General features: G+C 36.4%; 1 protein-coding gene across 1 annotated transcript in view; it reads left to right on the top strand.

Moving 5' to 3' along the window:
- Positions 1-17,281, top strand: part of LOC129230625 (collagen alpha-2(IV) chain-like) — a gene marked incomplete at its 5' end in the record, with an annotated part of 79,494 nt that overhangs the window by 18,865 nt on the left and 43,348 nt on the right. Inside the window, 6 exon segments of the mRNA XM_054865040.1 lie at positions 313-390; positions 498-608; positions 4,370-4,423; positions 9,638-9,700; positions 14,903-14,947; positions 16,686-16,805. Of these exon segments, the coding sequence (XP_054721015.1) occupies positions 313-390; positions 498-608; positions 4,370-4,423; positions 9,638-9,700; positions 14,903-14,947; positions 16,686-16,805 (471 nt within the window).

Here is a 17,281-nt window from a genome sequence, read left to right as displayed (position 1 = left end):
TTAATAAGATTTTCATGGTGTTGTTACGCGTAAAGATTCCACAAAATGTTGAACGAATCCGTAATCATGATTCAACAAAGCTTCACATTTCGTATTATTATTGCTACTATTACGTTTTGAATGCATTAACATTCACAGCCGATTAAAACAAGTCGATAAGATCACGATACATGTATATCATTCGTGCTGCTGGAGAGTTCAACTACACCGCTAGTTTCGTATTATGTCACTTAAACTTAAAATTTTATTTCAGTTATGTCGCTAGAATTGCCCATTGAAAGACTTGGAAATATAGCTACTTCTCTTTTACAGGGTCCTAAAGGAGAAGAAGGCTATCCTGGGCCAAAAGGAAACATGGCAATCGGCTTTCAAGGCAGCAAAGGAGATCCAGTTAGTATTGAAACCCTACAAACAGCAATAGCGTAGTTTTTGTATCTATTGCTGAAATTGCAAATTTATTGCTATATTTTAAATTGAAATACTTATTTGCTTTTCAGGGTCCTAAAGGTTTACCTGGACCAAAAGGACTTCCTGGACTATGTGATGAGTTTGTAGAAAAAGGTTCTATTGTTGGGCCCCCAGGAGAACCTGGACAGAAGGGACAGAAAGTAAGTTGTACGAGGGCGAGTCAAATGAAAGTGAGCCAACCTACCCTGCGCAATAATGGCTCAGTCCATCAACCGCGACGCATGCGCGCAGCACACAGGCAACCCTCATTTACAAAAGTGATACGTAAGTGTGAGGATAATAGTTCTTTAATGTTCCCATAATCCGGGTTGAAATCGGTTCGTGACATAATGGACGCTCCAAGAGATGAACAGCGTGGTGTGGTCAGGTTTTTGACTGCTGAAGGTGTTTCCCAACACGAAATTAGTCGCCGTATGGCTGCCGTGTACGGTGAACATTGCATTTCATTGGCCACTGTGAAGCGTTGGTGCAAACGGTTCAAAGAAGGACGTGAAAGTTGCAAAGACGACCCAAGACCGGGCCAAAGCCACCGTGCAATCACCCCCAACACAATTGCACAGGTTCATGAGCTGATTAGACAAGAACGGAGGATAAGCATCGATGAACTGGCAGAGCATGTGAACATCAGTCACGGTTCGGTTCACACCATAATTCATGACCATCTCGGTTATCGGCTCTTGTGTGCTGAATGGATGCCCAAGATTTTGAACGACCGCCAGAAGACAGAGAGGTTCGGCGCTGCCTTGACTCATCTGATCCGGTATCACAATGAGGGTAACGACTTCTTGACTGCAATTGTGACAGGGGACGAATCATGGTGCCACCACTACGAGCCTGAAACACGCCGGCAGAGCTTACAGTGGAAACATTTGAATTCGCCACCCCCAAAGAAAGCAAAGGCCGTTATCTCCGCAGGTAAGGTGCTGTTGACTTTTTTTTTCGATCGTCAGGGGCCATTACTGATCGAATTTGCTAAACCTAGAGAGACTATCAATAGTGCCCGATATTGCGAAACGCTGGATCGCCTGCGTGTCTCTATCAAGAACAAACGACCCGGAAGATTGACGAATGGGGTCATCTTGCTGCATGACAATGCCCGTCCCCACGTCGCTGATGTGGTTAAGACAAAACTGGCGAAGTTCAAGTGGGAAACGCTGCATCATCCGCCCTACAGCCCCGACCTGTCGCCTTGCGACTTTCACATTTTCGGGCAATTGAAAAAACACCTAAAGGGAACCAGATTCGTGTCGGACGATGCCGTGAAGGAGTCAGTTTCAGAATTTTTGAAGCAGCAACCCAAGGAGTTTTATGAGAATGGAATCACGCGACTCGTTAGTCAATGGGACAAATGTTTAAATGCCCATGGTGATTACTTTTAAATAAAGTACTCCTTTTGTCATATATTCGCATTGGCTCACTTTCATTTGACTCGCCCTCGTAATTTGCTTAAACTGCTATTTTGGGTATGAAAACAATGATTACAAGTTTCACAATTGTTCTATTTAATGATTTTGTTCTAAATTTTAAATCTACGTTGGGATTAAAGTTTACTTCTTTCAATTTGAAAAACTGGAAGGTTAATACGAAGGATGCTGTTAAAATTTAACTTAAAAGATTTTTTTTCTGAAAGTAGGAAAACTTCTATTTTTGATCTGAGGGACGTGTAAGCATATGCATTCCTATTTAAAAGATAAGATCACGTTTAATACGAAGTCACGGGTAAGACGAACATATTGTTCGTTAAGTTTGGTTTGCTATCTAACTGCGAGGGTAAATCAAATATAAACCGTAATTTCTTTTTTAAAAAAAATTGTTTATATCCACCAAGAAAATTTTACATAAGCCATTCTATTTCTAGATAATGTCCTTTCTCTGATACACATTTTTTTTAAAAATCAGATTGCCAAGTTTTTGATGCCGTCGTGATCGAAAGAAGGGGGACAAAAAAAAAGAGCGAATTGCGCACGAACTCCTCTATACAATTGCATCTTCATCAAACGTTTGTCCTCTTAGGTCTTTTTTGAGTGTTTCAAACAAATGGCAGTCACAAGGCGATAAATCTGGACTGTACGGAGGGGTTTTAGAGGTGTCCGTTGAAATTTCTAAATTTTTCTCGCTCTAAAGCGGCAGAATGTCGCCCTGCATTTTCATAAAGAAAAATGACGTTACATATCGTTTGGCGTCCTCGTTGGCCGCGATATGCAGCTTTTTCTTCATCCAAAAGTCGACAGTAGCAGCCTTCATTAGTTGTCCTTCTTCAATAACGTCACGTATGGCAACAATGTCGCCACAGTGGTTCTTCTCAGTGGTTTCCTTTCATCAGGTTCGTTTTTTACAACTTTTCTTTCTGCCATGTATTTTTCATAGTACTCACACACTAGAGTGTGCAAAGTATTTTTTCTATAAAATGTGCATGAAGCTGTCTAAAAATTTCAGAGAGTTTGGTGCCATCTTTTTCGAGAAACTTAATAACTATTCGTTGAGCAAACAGAGGAGTGCACTTCTTGCTCATTCATGTCTTACTGAAGCAGCCCAAATCTCCAAAATGTGTGCAAACACAAAAACCTTCTTCAGACATCCCCACTAACATATTGGCAAAAGTAGCACTCTAGATTTATAACTAACAACAGTGTTATAGTTAAATTCTGGTTTATATTTGATCTACCCTTACATTAAAAACTTCATGTATAATATGTACATTAAATTGAAAGTCTCTGCTAAAACGAGCAAACATTTCCGACCTCTTTACTTAAAATGTTCGTGGTTGAATACTGTAATTTTCTTTTTTAGAAGTTATTCATCATTTTGTTAGATAGTAGAAGTCTCATTGTGTAAAGAAAAGAAAATATTAACTATTTTACATAGAAAATAAAGCTTGTGCATTTGTTTTCCTGTGGACATTTCAATTTATTCGGAGATAAAACGGTCCATCTTAAATCGTGGATTACAACATATTCCAGGATTGTCGGTTGTCCTTTTCCTTTTTCAATATTTTCCAAAAACATTCAGTTATAAGAAATAAGTGATTTTTTTCTGAATTTACTAATAGTTAGATTACAACATGTGTATTAGTAGTAATGCTTTATGAATATAGATAATCATTTCTTCGTTTTTTTCACAGTATCACTCATTCACGGTTATTACAAATAACGGCTAATACGAACAAATTCATGGATTTTTGTCATTTCGTGTTAGGTATTGTGTATAGTGCCTAGGAATTCTATAGGATGACAAATGCTATTAAGGCAAAGCATGAGAAAGTTCCTTATTAGGCTATTTTCAAATGACGCAGCATGGCTACAGAATGCATGAACTTCCTTAATTTTCTAGTGCAGTGGTTTCTAATTTCTAAGTGCATGGGTGCCGCAGATAAAACCAAAGGATTAGTGGCTAACCGGTATATAACTATAGCTATTACAAAAATTCTTTTCGGGGATGGAGATACTGGAGCACCTTAATTAAAGTAAATTACAAAATGAAAAAGGAACCTTTGCCAAAAATATATATGAAATGCTCAATGGTAGGTTTTCGGCTTGCAACAGTCGAAAACGATGTGGTGTACTTGGAGACTCTCAACTATTTCGCGTACAAAGCACGTCTGAATATGAAAAAAGCGCGACTTTTAATCTATAAATTACGATTTTCACTAATGAACAACATTTGGAGCCTATCAAGGGTTTTAAAAAACTATTTTTTTTGCATACGATTATGAAATTAAATGCTGAAAATTATTTTCTTAAAAGTTTTAGCGGGACGCAAAAACTAGGTGCGTGGTCGCATGCGGTCCTCGGGCATGCAGTTTTAAAACCCTGTTCTATAGTGTTTTCTGAAACTATCCAAGAGCCGTGAGATATAGGAATGCAAAATTAATTACATAATACAATCAAATAATTTTCCGTAGGGGGAACCAGGCAGCAGAGGCGACAGAGGATTTGATGGAATTCCTGGAATTATGGTGAGTTAATTTGTATATTTTGTTGATTGTAAAACTATATTCAATTCTATTCGTCTTCAGGACAAAACTGCCGTGAACAAGTCAATAGCAGAATCTGCACAAAATGAGTTGAAGAAGCGGGTTTGCGATTTCCCACATAATAGATCGAAATCTAAAGACACCTGAATATTGAAATTTACACTACAGATTGGGAAAACCCAATCTGGCAGCATTGTGAAGGCTACGTAGATCCTAATCATAGCATTACGAAACTACTGTCCGCCTCCGAGAAGTTGAGCTATAGCCTTGAGCAAGTCCATTCCTTTCAAGGGAGAGCAATCAGTAATAAGAGGAATTGTTAGTAGGGCTCGACCGATGGCATTTTTTGGCCGATGGGCCGATGCCGATTGTTGGCCGATTGTTCAAAGACGGCCGATGGCCGATTGCCGATTGTTTTCCTCCAAATGGCCGATTGCCGATGGCCGATGGCCGATGCTGTTGGCCGATGGCAAAAAAAAAAAAAGAATCTAACAGAAATAAATTGATAAGATTGTCAGGGATTTAAAGGATCATTGATTCATTTCACTTTACTTCCTTTCTACGAATAAGGAATTAAAATCCCTCCCCCCCCCCCCCAAAAAAAAAATCAGATTTCGATCTAAATTTTTATTTTACGATCATCCAATTTAAACTTCACAAGTTTTTTCGGCGCATATGTACATGCATATGTACCCAAGAACATATAGATGACCGAAATATCCATTTTGAACGCCTCCTTAATTAATTATCGCAAATTCTCTTGTGATGTCTTCATGGGTGTAAACTTACGTCACTCAAAAAGTTATGAAATAGTAAGTTGAAAACTCATACGTACGTAGTAGTATGATCTAAAAGTTCGAGGACAAGTTGCATAAAAATTTACCGTGAATAGTTCACATTGCCGAAGTACATCTATCTACAAAATAGTCACCTTGAACGACTATGCACTTCTGCCAACGTTCGTATAGCTTTTAGAAGGATTCCTGGAAGACATTTATCGCAACCTCCTGTAAGGCCTCTTGCGCTGCTGCTTTAACTTCATCGTTTGGAAAAAGGCGACTTTCATGTTGAGGATGCACGGTTCGATTGGTCAATACTCTGATATGACAAACAAATAATATAACGTTTCGTCGGACTTAGCTCCGTGTGACTTTTACCTGTTCCCAGCAAAAAAACATTTGCATGGATGCTGCTTTCTTCCGTCAGGAGAAGATAAAACTGCATCACAGAAGGTAGCGAAAAATGGCTTCCAGGAGTGTTTCCAAAAGTTATATGAACACTGGCAGAAGTACACAGTCCCTCAAGATGACCTTTTGAAGGTGGATGTGCTTCGGTGATGTCAACTATTCAGGGTAAGATTTTATATAGCTGGTTCCCCGAACTTTTGGATCGTACTACGTACAATCTGTATAGGGTGTAGTTATGCTTCTCCTTTTTTGACTGCTGTATGATGGAAGACAAAGAACAACCGCCAAAAAAAAAAAAAAGTACGAAAAACAAAGAGACTGTTTAATAACCAATTGATTTTTTTTAATTGAACAAATAACTAAGATTTCAGTAACATTGTAGTAATGTATTGATTTAGGTACACTAAACATAGTAAAAAAAATTAAATTACGGTTTTTAATCATTCAAAAAAAAAAAAAAAATAAGAATAGAACTATGAAACCGTCAACAAATTACGCAATTAAAGTGGAAAGATTGCACGTAGACATTTTTTAGTCATCAAATTAAACAAAAAAGGTAACAGATAAATTACAATATTAAATCATAATAGGAATATTTTTATACTTATGAATAGAAAAGTTTGCATTTTTCATAAAATGTATAACTGACATAAATTTTGCGGAAAAAAGAAATAGCCATGAAAAGAGCGAAGTTCTTAAAACGTAGCTACAATAAACAAACTCAATATTTACACCAAGTTAATAACTGAATACATATACTATACTTGATCTGATGTTTGTACACGTAATATTGAACAATTTGATTGTTTAATCTTTTATGAAGCACTACAAACAAGTTCAAATTAAAGTCTTCAATTTAACAATAATTTTCTGAAATTTAAAAAATTGCATAATAGAAAATCCTTGAAACTTTTCTATAACATATTATTAAACATATGATGAAAACGAAAATAACTTATTCATTGATTTTATAAAAATACATAAAAATAGTTACTTACAACAGAAAAAAAAATCGATCGCTACTAATGATGCAAAAAAGATGGCGCATTACAAAATATAGATGAAACAAGTATAAGAAATAAACAAAATGACTTTTCTTGACCAAAATAAATAATCGCTAAATATTTAAGAAATGCTTGAAACGACGAGGGTGGGTTAGAGGGGGGCACTCTCTGATTTTGGAGTAACTCACAACGTTAAACTTCGGCCCCAACTTCGGCTTAATTTTTTTTAGTACAGAACCGCTACCACCAACACCTCGAAATAGTTTCTGAATCTACTCCAGCATTTCCGAAGAAAAAATTCATAAGTCCCTTTGTTTTCCGAATTATGTCACCATTCAAAACGTCTTTAATCAATTTCTTACATTAGTGCTCTAAATTCTTCCTAAACAATAGATAAAGCTTGAAAAAAAATCTCTAATTTTATGAATAGTGTTAGTTTTAAATTACTCAGAACTACAACTAGAGTTTAATTTCAGAAATTGAGGGAGTGGGAGGAGGGGCACGCAAGTGTTCTCGGAAATACAAAAAATAGTTGTAAAAAATAGAGTTCAAAATAATCATAAACATTGAGCAAAAAAACCGTTTGAAAACCAGCACCCGAGTTTGCTTTGATGTGCAGTGGCAGATTTAAAATATAGCAAATGTTGTAATTGCGCGAGAGGCCCCATAACCATAGGGGCACCGTAGGAGTTACAAAAATGCTTATGATAAATGTTTTATAACTTCTGTGATAGAGAAATAGGGCCACAAAATGTATTTCGACGGGCCCCAAACTTGTAGCTCCGCCGAAGCGATACAGAAAATACTGCACTACTGTGGTTCATATTACAAACATCGAAAAATGAAAAATTACCGTCGGTTCAATGGGAATCTAACAAAAGGAAACAAAACCGGTTTCGCCATCTCATATTTGTTTCCATGATCTCCAATTCTGCAATATATCACCAAATGATCGTCAGTATGAAACGCTATATTAGTTTTGCATTGAAATAAGTAATTAATAACCACAAAAAATCAGTTAATAGGCTTTTTAGAACACCCGATCGAAAATAAAAAGGGAAGTGCACAACTGTAACGTGCGCATATCCCACATGCGAAAATTTAGCTTTCTACAACTTACCATTTTTGAGTTATAACTTATAAAAGGTATATACGTACATCCAGCCGCAAGAAACAACGCAATAATTAACTTGTTTAGTACCTGAATGCAGTATTAAAAACTTTTTCAGGGGTGACTAAAATAGAAATTCATACTGAAATTTAAGTAAACAATTTTGTTTGAAAACAATAACTCCCTTTACTTTGTATTAAAAAGTAAAACAACAAAGGTCCTTTTTTTTTTTCAAAAACATCGGCCAATTCCATCGGCTTTTCGATGTTTTTAAGGCCGATGGGCCGATGTTTCCTGGAAGTTAGCATCGGCAGCCGATGCCGATGCCGATGGCTAAATTGTTGAACCATCGGCGCCGATGCATCGGCCAGGCCGATGCATCGGTCGAGTCCTAATTGTTAGGCGCAGAGTTGGGCTACCATTAAGCTTTTTGATCTTCAGCCGTTTTTCTGCACCCCTATTTTAACAAAGAGGAATCGTGTGGCGGAGTTCAACTTGCCAGAGACGGACAGTACTAGTTTAGGTTTGCACCGACATGAACCTGTTTTCAAAGCTGTTTGCCATCTGTTAAACTACAAGCGATAAGATTAAACGTTGATTTTCACAAAACAACGTTGGTGTTTTCTTCTTTCTTTTCTTTTGCCTTTTTTTTCCGAAAGAAACAATTTTTAAATCAAGCAGTGCCTCTAAATTAAGCAGTGGCACATTGAATAAAAGACACATCACTTTTCCTCTTAATCAGATTGACTCGTCGAAAATGGCAGCTAGTCAACTCCATGGCAAATGTAGACAGATTGTAGGTCGGTTGAATTGAAAATTGTAAACTTTTACAATTTCATTACATTTGCTATTATTACAATAGCAAACATTGATGTTCCTCATTTGTTTACAATTTACTTCTTTTTCATCCTTTTTGTTCTTTTAAAAACAAGATTCAATATTTACAGACTCTTCAGCGGTGTTTAACCCTTTGAGGACCTTGAGACATATGTGTCCCAAAAGTACAAAATTTATTTTATAAATTATCGATCGCGAATAACTTATACATTATATTTTTTTCCTTGTTATTAAGCCATCAGAATCTTAATGGTAACAAAAATATATTATTGTTAAAAAATTACGCCAATTTTATTTCGCAGCAATCGCAAATGAAATACATTAATTGAAAAGATCCCATTCATACTGTCATGAGTGTACTTTCATTACTTTTCAAGATTACTTTTTGATTAAAGAATAAATGCAAATAGGTCATTAATTCTTTAAATATTTCTGAATTCAGTAATTAATAAACCAAGTTTTGGGAAATTGTTGTAGTTTAGCATCGATAATAACCATATGTAAACGTATGTTCTATCAATTTACACAAAATCTACAAAATTGATTTTCACAAAACTTGACGTACATATTATTTGCGAAGCTATTTAATAGTTTTATATATTAAACAACTCCATACTCTGCCGTACAACTTATTTTCTTTAAAAGATAGTACTTCCCTAAAAATTTGATAGATTTTCTTTTCAGCTAAATGCTAATTTAAGATTTAATTGCAAAAAGTAACGCTAAACTCCACATTACTGTTTACAAAGTATTGCCTGCAGCCATTCTGCAAAAAAAAAAAAAAATCTCAAAGGCAAAATCAAGCAGTTTGCATGGTTTGTTACTCAGTAATTTTTTTATAAAATGCCTGGTAAATAAAAGAGAAATTTTCATCTGATAAATCTTAGTGGAGGATATAATATATATATATATATATATACTTTTTCATTTCAGTTAGGTATTTAAATTAAAAAAATAAATATATACATCGAATATCTTGATAAACTGTTATTACTATAGTAAAATTATAAATATTCTGAACTAAATAATGAAATTTGATATTATGTGTTCAAAATAGGGTCCTCCTGGCGATGTGGGGATAGTGGGAGAAAAAGGCATTATTGGATATCCAGGACTGAGGGTAAGTATAAAAATTTTATGAAAAAATCATTTAAATCGAAAATTTCTCATGTGTTTACTATTTATGTAAATGTTATTGCACATGCGCATTAAAGTAATAAAATAGAAAATATGAGAATCCTATTTCTTGACTTAAGTAGAATTCATCTTCGAAAATACACTGCTCGACATTGAAAATGCAACATTAAGAAGGAGTGGTCAGAAGGTGATGAAATTTGGAAAAAAGACAGAGACAGCAAGGAATAATAAATGATCTTAATTTCAAAATGATAGGCACATCTAGGCATAGAGTCAATAAGGGTGCGGAAGGTGGCCAGAGGGATGGCTCTCCATTCTCTTTCAACCATTTGCCACAGTTCGTCTTCTGAACGAGGCAGGGACAGAGTCTGCAAACGGCGTCAAATCACATCCCACATATGTTCGATTGGTGAAAGGTCAGGAGAGTATGGTGGCCAGGGAAGCACCTGTGTGCCTTGGAGATCATGTTATCCTGCTGAAAAATTGCATTAGTAGCCCTTGAAGGTAAGGGATTGCCACCGGCCGCAGCACATTATCCAAGTGTCTTTTGGTCGTCATAGTGCCCTTAATATGAACTAGAGGTGATATGGAATTGTACGCAATTGCGCCTCAGACCATTATGACACGTTGTCGTGCGGTGGGACGTTCCACAGTTACTGCCGGATTATATCTATCTCTACGTCGACGCCACACACGTATGCGGTGACTATCACTGGATAAACAAAAGCGGGATTCATCTGAGAACACGATATTTCGCCATTCTGTCATCTACGTCGCTCTAGTCCGGCACCATACTAAACGTTGCGGTCTATGTTGTGGGGTCAATGGCAGTCTTCTTAGCGGACGCCGTGATTGCAGATCACGTGCGACCAAACGACGGGAAATGGTTCTGGTTGACACGGGAACATTCAGGGTATCTTGCATCTGCTGCAGAATCGAGGAACGAGTGACTTGTGGGTCTGCTACAGCTTGTCGGTGGATGCGTCGATCCACGCGCTCTGACGTCACTCTGGCTGCCCCTGCACCCCTCAATCTTGCCACATTTCGTTGTTCCAACCATTTTCGGCGCAGCCGATGCAGCTCGCATCCATGTGGTTATCAGCTGCGATTTGACGTAAGGACAAACCTCCCCTTCTCAGTCCGATCACCATACCCCTCGTAAAATCGTCTATCTGCTGAAAGTGTCTTCGCTGACGGCGGTCTGCCAAGCAATCTCTCGTGTGACACTTATCCTCCAATACAAAAACAAAATTTCTTCGATAATTCTCCAGTCAGAAGTAACTACACGAATATTGCCCATTCTGCAAGTTCCTTCCCTTATATCTTACTTCACGTGCGTCGGAGAGCTGGGCATTTCACATCATTTACATAACTCAGTGATGTACGTCTACTCTAAAATTTGCAGAAATTTCTGAACACTCCTTCTTGGTGTTGCATTTTCAATGTCGAGCAGTGTAATACGAAAATGTCATATCCTTCTTAATTAAGTATGTGTAGGGTAGACCGACCAGTGAATGAACAGTTAAGCACAATTTCATTTTGAAAAAATCCTAGTAATTTTAAATTCTATACTATACACATCGTGATAGTTAAAACATTTTAATTGATCTATGTAAATATCTCTAAAAAATCGCGGGAACTTAAATGGTACCGCTTCCGACTTTTTTAGGTGTTTAAAGAAAAAATGGCACAACAACCCAGTGAATGACACAAATTGGTCCAGTGAATGAATATGATAAATTTTTATTCAAAAAGAAACTAGGTTTTTTTGAGATCTATCTATCTATCTATATAACTATCTATATCTATTTATCTATCTATCGATTTATATAACTATCTATATCTATCTATCTATATAAATATCTATCTTTTATATTTCTATTCATCTATCAATATATCTTTCTATCTATATTTCTATCTACACATCTATCGGTCTATCTCTATGTTTATTTACCTATTTATCAATGTACCTATCTATTTTTCTATTTATCTATCTGCTTATCTATCTATCTATCTGTCTATCTACCTAACTATTTACCTATTTAACTGTCTGTACATCTAAATATCTACCAATCTACACTGCTCAAAACAATTAGGGGAGCAAGCAAAAACGTGAAGAAAACCGGGCGAGACGGCCATGTATTGGCATACAATGGATAGTACACGCGTATCAATGCGCAATACAGAAAAAAAGACGTAAAATAATTGGAATTAAGTTTTAATGCTTTGAAAGTATGGAAAAAACGCTAAAAGATGATTTAGGGCAACAATTTGGTTACATGTAAATGATGAAAAAAGACACTGTTTAGACATGATGCATAAGTTTTAATAAGGCGTGTGGGCTCCTCGAACACCTAAGACTGCTGCACACCTGTTTGCCATGGATGCGATGAGGTTATCTATCTGACTTTGGGGAATACTGTTCCACTCCCCAAGAAGTGCAATTTCCAAGTCTCGAACAGTAACAGGCGGCCTTGGTCGCGCAGCAATGCGTCGTCCGAGCATGTCCCAAACATGCTCGAGTAGATTCAGGTCAGGAGAGCACGCTGGTCATTCCATACGCTGTATTGTTTCAGCTTCAAGCATGTTCTCTACCAGACGAGCTCTATGCGGTCGGGCAATATCATTCTGGAAAACAACGGAATCTCCAATGGCTCCAGAGTAAGCGATGACATGAGGTCGCAGTATCTCGTATGCATACCTTCGGCCAGTCAAAGTGCCATTCCGAATGATATGCAGGTCCGTACGTCCGCCTATGCTGATTCCACCCCATACCATCCAACCAACTCATCTGTATTGTGACTTTTCACGAATGAATGCGAGGTTATTTCGAGTGACCCTGTCCCTCCATACCAGAAAGCGTCGGATGTCACACTCCAGGCTGATTTGGGACTCATCTGTAAACAACACTTGGCTCCAATCATGTTGCTCCCAATCTCGATGTTCAACATCCCATCATCTTCGGGCAGCACGGTGGCGTGGGGTCAACGGAATGAGGACCATTGGCCTACGTGCATAGAGCTCTCCCTCATGAAGCCGATTACGTACTGTTTGGCTGGACATCCTTCGTCCTGTTGCCAAGAGTAACTGTCTTTGCAGCTGCGTAGCATTCTCTGTTCTGTTTCGACGGGCTATTAACAGTATATACTGGTTATCAGTTGCTTCAGTGGCATGTGACCGACCTTGCCCTGATCGACGTTTAACATTTCCTGTCTCTTGGAATTGATTCCAAAGCCTTGCAACAACACTTCTGGAGACTCAAACAGCGTCCGCGACACTACGTTATGTTTGCGCGGATTCCAGTCTGCCTATAAGATGTCATGTCATGGATTCCGGTAAATCACTCTGTTAAGACATTCTCAAGTAACCTTGTCTCAAGAAAAAATACTGTGCAATCGAATTTCACAGTTACGGCAATAAAACGGACGTTTCTGCAACATCTCGATTTCTGCTCTTATCTCCTTTTTCTGGTTTTTGACCTCATGAACACTGATTGGCATATAAAATTTTCTTTTTCCGTTTCCTGGTAGGCTTAAAATTATGGATGTTTATATTATTTTATGTTATTTATTAGTATGCATCTTTGCGTAATTTTGTTAAAACCATGTGCTCCCCTAATTGTTTTGAGCAGTGTATTATCCTAATCAATTTATTTATCTATCTATCCATCTCCTTATCAGTATATCTACCTATCCATATCTATACACCTATCTATATCTATCCACCTATCTACCTGTCTATATATCTACCTACTATCTATTAACCACTAGCTCTCTGTTTATCTATCAATGAATCTATCTACCTATTCCATCTCTATATTTATCTACCTATATATCTATTTACCTCTTATTTTTAATATATCTATCTCTATATCTTTCTCTATCTATTTATCTATTTATATACAAACATACATCTACCTATCTATTCTCTCTCTTTGTATATATATTTCAATTTCTCTATCTTTATATCTACCTGTCTATCTATCAAGAGAGATAAAGATACAGAAAGATAGATGTAGGTAGGTAGGTTAATATACAGATAGAGATATAGATAGATAAAAGATAAAACTCAGTAAAAAGTGCATTGTTTGCAAAGACAAAAATAAAGAAATTATAAAATATATAATGAAATACATAAATAAACAAGCACATAAAACTATCTGCATTACAAAAAAGTACAAAAATGAAAATACCTCAAAGAAACTTCAAATTTCTTTTTAAATCAAAAGAAATTTTGCCATTGTTCATTCACTGGTTTTCGCAATTTTTCGTACCCAGTGACTGAACACCCCTCTACCTGAAAATCTACGCATTCTGCATTGACTGAAACAATTTAAATCCATAGCCTAAATGTGTATACTTAATTTTCTTTCATAGAGTTAAAAAATAAAATTTATTGATAAAAATAATATGTATTAAAATAATTGCTAGCACGAAACCAGCCATATTATTTTGAAAGAGCGAAGAACGATTCACGGCAGTACAAATTTCAAATTTTTTCCAGGAAAAAAAATACGTGTCCAAAGTAACCAATCAGGTGTTAGAAAGCTTATAATATCAATAAAGAACGTTTTTGTAGTGAATTTATTCAGAATTTTTTTTTTGCAAGCTTATTTTTTTAAAAAATTGACGCGCTGTTTATTCACTGGGTGGTGTTCACTCCACTGGTCGGTCTACCCTACCTTACTATCACCTAGATATTGGTACTTCAAAAGTTTTTCATCAGAATTTCATTTCCTTCCAGTCGCTACTTGTGACTACTTGTGACTAACCTCCTCATTTCCTCAGAAGGTCAGGAATCTTATGTGAATTTCTTTCACTTATTAATTCAACCTCTAATGTAATACTGCCTCAAGCAAGTTTGTCCTCATGTTCATTACATTTTTCGAAGGTTGTTTAGGCAATAAATACATAAATAAATAAAATCATAAAAATATCATCGCCGAATCCCAAAAATAATTCCAAGTACTCGTCACTCCCGTTACTTTTCTCATACAATACAAATGCCACAACCATTAGAATTTTCATTCTAGATTAAAATTTATGCAATAGTAATAATTCTTTTGCTCATGAATTAAACATTTCTTTTTTCCCCCCAATATTCTTTCTTGTTAGAAAAATTGAAGTTTCTCTAAGATGAAACATGCTTGAATCTCTACATTTTTTTTTTTTTTTTTTGCATTTAGGGTAAAGATGGCTTCCCAGGACTACCAGGTGAAGTTGGGTTCAAGGTAATTTATTTGTTTATTTAGATATAAATACAAAACTATCTACTTTAACCAGAAAGAAACAAGAAAGTTGTTCGTTCTGTACACTAGTTTATTCTTAAATCTAAGATTTTTGTGTCTTGAAAAACCAGAACTTAGAACCAAGAACGGAATTTCGACCTGAGAGCAAAATCAATGCATGAAATAATTTTCGAAATAGGGTATACAGTCGACGCTCGTTATAACGACCCCAGTGGTGCAAACAAAATCGGTCGCTATAACGAGCGGTCGTTATAACGTATTGCGTGTCGTTTAGTAATTTTTTAAAATGCACAAATTATTTCTCATAGTTAAGAGAATTAAGAAACTAGCAAGATAGTTTTAAAATATTTTTTTGATTTCTTTCTCTTTCTGAAAAATTTATGCTGCAATTGTAAAGCTTTCTGCTTTTTTGACTTTTTCAAAAAAATATAATTCGTAATGCCTACAATTTGTGTGTGGTTTTCATCAAGTCTTTGGCCTCATACCAACAAACAGTACTTTTCAATGGAAATATTTTACCTTTAGAAACATGAAATGTTTAAATATTAGTTTTCGAATAGTTAGTTCTGAGGATATCAAAAAATTGAAACTTAGTTTTGGATGCTATATTGGAATGAACGATTCAGTTTTGACGCTCTAATGAACAGTAAAATAACATTGCATTTATGGAATAGTAGATGGGACTTCATGCATCGGTCGCTATAACGGAAGGGTCGCAGTAATAGGAGGTCGTTCTATAGAGCGTTGACTGTACTGTCTTTTTAGGGATCTTAAGTTTATCTTATATGTATTTTCGATGTCTGAATGACCATGATACCATTCCATGCCTCGGGAAAGTTACAGTGGCATCTATGCGAGTCACAATAGTCACAAGTCACAGCGACAGAATTGTGAACTCACACTAGAGACACGCTGTGACGCATTTGTGACATGCTTCATGTGACATCGCTTCAACAATAAATGTTTGACCAGGTTCTTGGATATTTTAAAGACGTCACTGCAACGTTACTTTGCGACGTCACCACGGACTGACATTCGTAAGTTACTGATACCTGTTGATGACTTTAAGCAGTTCAATCCCTTTTTAACGAAGTTCATGAGATCAGCAAAATTATTTTGCTGGAACGAAATTAAGTTATACATGTATTATATATGTTGACATTGTTCCTATGCAATTTAAGTTGGGGATTATCAGTCTTCTTCGGAACGAGATTTTCGTTTTAACGGACGTCACTGAAACGGGATTTGATTTAAGCGACAGTTTGTAATTATCACGAGACGAGGATAAGTATGTGACCACAGCTCGCAACTTACACATAGGGTCTCATTTTAGTCCATGTGCTATTAAGAGAATGGTTAAAATTTAATTTAAAGAATCTCTCTTTATATATATCGCTGTTCCGGTGGAACATTCACGCAACTGCAAAAAGTGTAATTGTACAGGAGAATTTACAAAATTATTTTTTTCATTACCTCATTCAGTGAAGCATAGTTGAGTTATTTTCCTGGTAAAGTCAGTGTTCCTCCGAATGGGGTAACCATGTTTGGACCCAGTGACGACAATAACTCATTTTCAATTAATTTTGCAGTTACGTGAGTGTTCCAGCGGAACAGCGACATATGTAGCATATTATTGTGTGTTTATTACCGACCAAATGTTTTTTTTTTAAATTTTTTTATATGGAGGATATAAATTTGGTCACATCCGTTCATTTTTTAGGGTGATAGAGGAGATGAAGGTCTACCAGGTATCGACGGTCTACCCGGAATGAAAGGCGACCCAGGGCTACCAGGAACACCAGGACCTAGAGGGTTTCAAGGACCACCAGGATCTCCAGGAGTAAGCATAATAAAGAATTTATGAAAATTATTAATTTTAAAGCTGTTTCTTGCCAATTTTCAATGCAATATCTTAAGAACTATCTTTAATGTCTTAAGAAATGTAAACAGGATGAGGTTGGATGATAACTGCCACTGCCATATAAGGACTGTAATCAAATAAATCACCTCCCAAAGTGACAAGCTTTTCAAGTTTTGTTGCACTAAAACCGTGTGATCTTCTAGATGTGTTTCGCTAAACCCTGTAATTCCATGGGGCATTTCTGGGAATTGCTGGGCTCAAAATAACAATTTAAAAAGAAAAAAATATATGAAGCACTTACACTAGCTACTAATGCTTATTAACTAAAACGTAAAAACGATTGAATATGATACACTACTGCAGATGATACCAATCTCGGTAGAATTGAAAAGTTTGTGTAAAAAAATCTAAATACATTCCAGTTACACAATGCATGGGTCGGTGAGTACCAGAGT

Source organism: Uloborus diversus, chromosome 9, assembly GCF_026930045.1.
Source record: "Uloborus diversus isolate 005 chromosome 9, Udiv.v.3.1, whole genome shotgun sequence".
Classification (NCBI taxonomy): Eukaryota; Metazoa; Arthropoda; class Arachnida; order Araneae; family Uloboridae; genus Uloborus; species Uloborus diversus.
Note: the sequence above shows the minus strand (reverse complement) of the source record. Positions and strands in the feature narration are given on the sequence as shown.